Source organism: Cottoperca gobio, chromosome 14 (assembly GCF_900634415.1).
Source record: "Cottoperca gobio chromosome 14, fCotGob3.1, whole genome shotgun sequence".
NCBI lineage: Eukaryota > Metazoa > Chordata > Actinopteri > Perciformes > Bovichtidae > Cottoperca > Cottoperca gobio.
The window spans coordinates 10,774,243-10,782,043 of record NC_041368.1 but is presented as its reverse complement, the minus strand read 5'-3'; the positions used below and the strand labels follow the sequence as shown (position 1 = coordinate 10,782,043).

Sequence of the window (7,801 nt, the reverse complement as noted above, 5' to 3'; positions counted from 1 at the left end):
TGAGATATACTGTATATATGTATATGTATGATTATTGTTATAAAGCATTATGAATATTCACAAGTGTTTATAACTACAATTATACAGTGAATTATAATTAATTATAAGCATGTATATATATATGTATATATATATAGATATATATATATATATATATATATATATATATATATCTCTATTATATATATATATATATATATATATATATAATATATATATATATATATATATATATATATATATATATATATATATATATATATGTGTATGTATGTGTATATATAATATATATATATATATATATATATATATATATATATATATATATATATATATATATATATATATATATATATATATATATATATATATATATATATATATATACATACACACACACACATATATACATAATAAAGCATTTAATAATGACTTGTAAGGTCAAGTATCATAATACAATATTTTTTCATAGTGTATTATAATTCTTTAATATGCTTTAAGTAAACTGAATAAAAATATTATTAAATTGTAAAATTATTTTTTACTTTACTTAAAGCAAACAATGTTCATTAAAAATAAATTAGAATCATATTACAATGCCTTATAACAGTGATTATAATGCATTATAAAACGATTATAATGTATTACAGCTATGGGAATTATAATGATTTATTATGCATCATGATTATTTTTAGAAAAGGGAATATTATAGCGAGTTATTATAACTACAAGTATACAGGGCTTTCAGCAGATTATAAGCCATTATAAGTATGCTTACAATGCATTATAGACATGGGCGTAATAGAGAGGGTTAACACATTTTCAATGTTAGAAAGCACCACAAACTATAAATAAAGAGTACAATGACACAAATAAAACAAAAAACACGTTACCTCTGTTGATGCAGAGTGCTGAGGGCTGGCACTAATCCCACACCTGCTACGGAGCGTGTTGGCAAGCCGCTGGTAGTCCCGCACCTCGGAGAAACGAAGCGCCCTCTTGCCACGCACACACACTGTTAAAGCTCTGCTGCTGGAGTCTGGCTTCTCAACGTTTATGACCTGGAGGAAGGCAACATTGGCAGACCACACAGTCACTTTTCATCACAAGTTTTCATCAGCATGCAGGGTGCTATATTGGCTGTGTTTTTATCAATCCAGTATGACCTTACCTCTCTCATTGGAATGATGATATGGCATTGGCTTCCGTCTTGGCTGGCAAAACACAGGTAGCGCTCAGACAGACAGATCTTGCCAAGTGTGTTAAAATGGCTGAAGGGCACCCACAGGAAGGTCTCATGCACCTCTAACAGGTTTTCCTCTTTGGGAAGACGGAAAAATGTCCGGAACTGCTCACTCTTTGCATGAGCTTCCAGGCCTCTGTGAGGACACACACACGGGCAGAACATTACGTTTAAGTTTGTACACACACACACACACACACACACACACACACACACACACACACACACACACACACACACACACACACACACACACACACACACACACACACACACACACACACACACACACACACACACACACACACACACACACACACACACACACACACACACACACACACACACACACACACACACACAAATGGTCAAAGTAAACAACAACAGTACGTTGACTTGCACTCGTACTGTCATGCATGACCTACCTGCCACTCCAGGCAGGTTAACACAAACACAAATGCTTTTTGACTCGAGTCAGACTTTATGTTTACTCTGGCTCTTCAGGTTGGCAGCCAACACTAACAGGATCATGAAAAACTGTGCAGTGCAGCAGGCAGACACTTCAGTTACCTCTTGGTAATTTGCAGGGGATCGGAGAGCGCTGGCTCTCTCTGGAAGGCCTCTTTATCAAAAAGCCGCTTGATGGAGTAGTCAGCCAGCTGTTCCATGATAACAAACGTTTCATTAATGTGCAGCAGCATGGAGAAGTAGTGATCCTCCCCGTGAGCCATGACATGGATGCTCTCAGTCAGGATAACATTGGAGGTTTTCTCCAGCTTCCAGATCTCATCCCAGGAGATGATCAGTTTCACTGCAGAGGCATCACAATGAATGAAAAGAAAATGAGAGATTAAGGCTCACAGCAGCAAGGATAAGCATATTTAATCAGTGGGTAAATTATTCTTGTACAATCAAGTAAAACTAAAATGTTAAATTTATTAAAATATACTAAATACATTGTAGTAACATACTTTGTAGTGCCACTATAAAGAACTGCTGATACCAAAATCTGGAAATGTTCACAAAATCATTGAGAAAATTCTTAAAATGTCACTCAGTGTCATTAAATTCAGTGTCATCTATTGTGCGCACTGCTTTTTATATCTGCCTCCAGTAGGTCTGCTATAATGGCTTTTTCCCAGTTATGGAACCTGTAATTACCTGGAGCTATTTTCTAATGAAAATAATATTGCTGAATGTTCCGTTCGTACCATGAAAGCAAACTATAGTTGCCATTAGGAGCTACTATCAATCAAAATGAGAAAAACAAATGCCAGCTCATGTTCAGAAATGGCACAGAAATGGCTTACCCTCAGATCCCAGCAGGTATGAATAGAAGCACATGAAGTTTGTGCTGAGGTAGAGCCAGCCCTGGCAGGGCACTTTGCCTCTCCAGTAGCTGCATGAGTAATATGTGACCAGCTTTTCCTTCGGTGGCAGCTCAAACCACTTCTCAAACTTAAAAAGTGCTTCTCAGAACTTCTGGGGATCTTCCTCCAGCACCAGGGACGTCTTCCCTTCCTCAGCGATAAGACCCGAACACAGTAAACATCAAGGCTTATTGCAGACCGAGGGTGACACGAGAACATTGCATCATCTTCCTTAAAATAGCTAAAATGAATATCTTTATATACACAATGGAAAAGACGTGTTGCTGTAGGTGACGAACCCTCATTTACTTATCTGCCAAGTGGAAAAATGACTCTATATAATCAGGTGTAAGTCATTGACAGGAGAGTAATGTTTATCACATACAGTATTTTATAGCATTGTAATAACAGTCAGCCTGCCGAGAGATTACCATGTAGACATATTAACTGTGTGGGATGTTCTCCGTAAAACAAAGGTTCTACTATAATGTCGCCCTGTACAAAGCTGGTGATGTCTTCACTGGAGTCAGACACAGACAGCGTCCTCATGATGTTCTGCTGCAGCCAATCCCAGTGCTGCACAATCTCCTCTTCGGTGACACTGACCCAAAGTCAAGAGAGAGAAAAGACTTGTTTTATAGCTAGAAGAGTCTTAGGTAACTGACACAATGCTTCTTCTTTTACTGTTACATCTTTTAACTTGGATTTGGGAATATTAGTTTCATTGTGATTGCATTGTGTTGGACTTAACAGCAAAGAAAATATGTTTTAAAACCCCTAATCATTTGACAGCACTATTGAAATGTTTGCCAGAAGAAGAAAAGACAGTGACATACCGCATGCTATTGACCAACACACTTGTGAGTGTAGAATCTGGTAGGGAGCTCCTTTTCATGTGGAGTCAACACAGTATCCACAGTTCCCACAAGAAGGCCTGTAACATACAGTACATTCAGATTTCTAACCAACACTGTCACACATGATATTCAGCCATGTGACGCATTTTGGAACCTAAGAGCCAAAAAAACATTTCTTTTTTTTGACCAATCACTACAAATAATAATAATAATCCAAAATCCATATTTTCCCTGTTCCCTTTAGAGCTATGCATCAATGTAGATTGTGTGAGTGTGAGTTACAGAGTGTTGGAGATAACGACCTTAGAGATATCTGCCTTCTCCCCAATATAAAGGAACTATCTGGCACTCGGCTTGTGGTTCTCAAAACTCAACAGCAACGTCTCTTTCCAGAAATCATGACCTGGTTACTCTAAATAATCCACAGACCTTGTTGTGAGCAGTTTCATGTAGCAACTATTTTCTTTCTACCAAATTACACCCACCAACCGTATCACTGCGCAGAAGAAATGCTAAATCTTCTCATGGATGAGAGGCTCACCTGAGGTAACACTACAGCTCAGCCGAGGAGGACGCCATTATTGTTATCACGCTGTCACAAGCCTCTTGTCCACGAGGAGATGCACACTTCCTTCTGCGCGGTATAACAGTAAAGAAAATAGTTCCTACATGAAACGACTCACAACAATGTCTGTGGATTATCTTGAGTAACCGGGTCAAGACTTCTGGAGAGAACAAACTTATTTGTTTGGCGCTTTGAGCACCACAAGCCGAGTGCCATCTAGTTCCATTACAATGAGAGAAGACAGACATCTGTACGGCCTATATCTCCAACAGAACAACAACAACAGGTCAAAGGATTGGGGACTGTGCCTTTACACCCAGTGACGGTGTAGAAATGCAAGACCCTTTAGGGCCACGTCAGAGCTGCAAAGCTAAAATGAGCTAAATCTGTTACCTTTATAACTTCTCTCTGTCAGGCCTTCATGAGTAATGAACAAGATCACTGTGAAACCACACTCATGCACTGCATCAGCATTATACTGGCCTGCCTGCTCAACATGGACCAGCTCTCCACACGTTCTACTAAAAGAGCTGCCAAGGAGTAAAGGAGCAAATACAGCTCCCAACATTTATGTTCTTCACACAGTAGAGCTGAACATACACTTAAACACATTAGAGATACTTTAGGCTAAAAGGCTCTTGTGCTGGAGAGGGCTTGGAGTGCATCATGTAGCATCAGCACATCCACTATCATTAACAGGACATCGGTCCTTTTGTCTTCAACTACAACACCACTCATTATCATTCATTGTCTAGTGATGACCTCTCGGCTGTCGCACTGTGGCATGTGGTTAGAAACTGTAGGTTACAATCATTGGTGGTATTAGAGGCACCACTTTTATATTTGTAAGTGACAATAGTTTGTAAAAATCCAAGTCATTTTATTTATTCACATTTCCATATCAAGTAAACAGGGACAGCTGCTGTACAAACTGTAGGAGGGAAGAAATGATAAGTAGATTAATCAATCAAGTCATCAGGATATTAATAAACAACCACTTTTCTAACTAACTAAGCAATACAACAAGTGAAAATGCAAAACATTCACTAATTTTGGCTTCTCACAGCCTTTTTGGCATTATATTATTGTAATTTCAATAACTTTGGGATTTGGACTGTTGGTAATGATTGACAGAATAATCAATAATGACAACAATTGCTTGCAGCCTGTAAAAACAATTGACCGGCTTTTCTCTCTGTCTCAATGCTAAAATATCTTAGGCTACATCTCATTTTATCAAAGGTATGCTATAACATAAATTAGGCTTTAGTGTGACAATTCAACTAAGCATCAATGATTCACCAAGTCGTTGACAAATGTATTGTCTGGCGAGCAGCAGTCCTTGACATTGCAGTGACATTATAAATTCAAGGGGTTTCTCTTCTATGTCTAGCCTAAGGGAGAAAGTGGTGAACATATTCACACACTGACTGATCTGCCCTGGTGCACAACAACAAAAAGTCACTGCTTACATAATGCTTCAGAGATGGACTGGTAAAACTGTATAAGTTATATACACAACTGTTTTGTGATTTGAATAGAAATATAGCACAACAATGAACCAAAGTTGTGAGCCCTGTTAACATCCTGTAACCTAACCACAGGCAGTGGCAGTAAAATACGCAGCAATTTAAACGAACGGTTTAGTTCACTTTTTCTCATGTAACCTCACTCTAGATTCTGTATCCTACCAGACATACTAAGCTAACATTGTATATTGACACGTACACTCAGAGACATTCACTCTTGCAGGCTGGCGAGTCAACATGAGAAACCAGCTGTTCAGTATCTGAACTGACTCATGTAATTTGGACAGTTGGCATAAACCTGTTGCTATGACGGCATTTTTCTGTAGACGAGTAGGTTACACACTACAGCAGCACCCGCCCTATTAATGGCAGACAGCACGTTAGCTATGCAAACGTGTGGCGGGTTAACCCGTTAATAACTTGTTGGTTTTAATAAACGTAGTTTAATTTTTTGGCTGTCCCACACATGCGAGGAGGTGATAACATAACCGCTAACGTTACCTGTCAAACCGCCTCCACCTTCTCCGTAGCCCCGTCTCCTTTGCAGTACGAAATACTCGTTATCCTCTTCAGTGACCCATAATTTAAACGCGTTTTTCAGCAGATTCTCATCAGGTTTAAGCCACATGTTTGAAATGTCATGGAGTTATCTATCAAATCCACATGTCATGTCACAGTTAGCTGTAAAGTAGCACAACATCAAACCCGTGGACGTTTGTTTGTGTCCGAGTGCCTCCCTTTCCCACGTCGACAAGAAATGCTGCCAAAGCTGCAAGGCATTCTGGGATTGTAGTTTTTGACGGGAAAGGTGGTCTCTAAGAGATCCAGCTATTTCATGAATGGATTGGTTCGTTTATTTCTATTAAATGTATTCATCTTTAATTAATACGGAAAACATTTTTATTCATCCACGCTGCAATATATTAAAAAAATACTTTATTAGACCAATCACATTTTTACCCCCTTCCTTCATTTAACCTCAAAATACAAGTAGATTTAAAAAAGCTAGAAATGGCATGAGAAATAGATAAATAAATTAAAGACAAATGTAAACCATTCCCTCCTATTCATTACACATACATACAGAACAATGGAAACACTGAGGAAAATAAAATAATAAAATGCTAATACTTTTTGAAAAAGGATACACTTTTAAAAGTGCATTTCTATTTTTTTGTTTTCCCTTTTATTAACATTTCTGTTATTGGTCTTTTATTGTAAAGTATTATTTCAATGAACTTGTGACAGTGTTGCTCAATATTTACATTTCTGTCTATGCTTTTGGTTTTGTAATCATCTCGCCTTCTTTATACCAATTGGAAAACGTTTTAGCTGTAATAGTGTACATTTTGATTTCAATTTATAAACTTTTACACATTGCCTGAATGGTGTAGTGTTTATAGCCTACTTTTGTTGTTGAAATATATGAATAGAAATGTATGAGTGGCATCTCACAGACCTAATATCCAGTAATGCTAGGGAAACTTAAATAGCAGAGACACTTTCTGAGGATGTTACCTGATCTACAAATGTAAACTGTGAAACTGGACAAGATACAAGGGATGTATGCTGTGCCTATGATCTTATTATGACATCTCATTGTGGTAAATTAAACACTTTAATAAATGTAAAAAATGTGCAAACATGACTTACGGTTGAACTCAATGCAGTCTGCAAAACATAATACTGCCAGCCTTTAAAATTATTGTTGCTTCATTGAAGGAAAAGAGACTGACGGTTGATTCACTTACCAGGAAGTTGGAGCAATGATTTTTTTTCAACAGATCAGCAGTTTGAATAACTGTAAATCCTTTACCAACCAATATTGATGGTGTTAGTGCTACAGATTAATGCTAATTTATGGCAGAATTTAATTTTGACTTGGTGAATTAAATGCACAGCAAAAAGGTTACAGTTGATTTTTTTAATTATGTTTTAAAACACATCACTATATAAACATACAACACATGTGCCCCTCCATACACAATCACTCAATCACATAGACATTTCACAAGTCACACAATTGTTTCAAATGAAACAAATATCCTTTGGCATTAAGATCTTAGAAGCCGAGTGCAGGAATATGCTCTCCTCTCACAGTTGGATGGGGTTGAGGTTGGGGCTATTACAGGGACGTGAGGGGAGGCAGAGCCTATTGCTATCTCTCTGTATGTCACCAATATAATGTGTACAGACACTTTTATTATGAGTCCTGGCTTTGCATAGTCTAGTTAATG

At 37.6% G+C, this 7,801-nt stretch overlaps 1 protein-coding gene across 2 annotated transcripts in view; it reads right to left on the bottom strand.

Moving 5' to 3' along the window:
• tbc1d8b (TBC1 domain family member 8B) overlaps positions 1–6,351 on the bottom strand; it is a 22,023-nt gene extending 15,672 nt beyond the window's left edge. For both annotated transcript variants that reach the window (XM_029447773.1, XM_029447774.1), the window contains exons 1-6: positions 6,066–6,351; positions 3,450–3,547; positions 2,554–3,214; positions 1,814–2,054; positions 1,172–1,379; positions 894–1,061 (exon numbers count right to left, since the gene is read on the bottom strand). In XM_029447773.1, the coding sequence (XP_029303633.1) occupies positions 894–1,061; positions 1,172–1,379; positions 1,814–2,054; positions 2,554–2,587 (651 nt within the window). In that variant the 5' untranslated portion in view covers positions 2,588–3,214; positions 3,450–3,547; positions 6,066–6,351. The remainder of the gene's footprint in view (positions 1–893; positions 1,062–1,171; positions 1,380–1,813; positions 2,055–2,553; positions 3,215–3,449; positions 3,548–6,065) is intronic.
• Between the last annotated feature and the right edge of the window lie 1,450 nt (positions 6,352–7,801).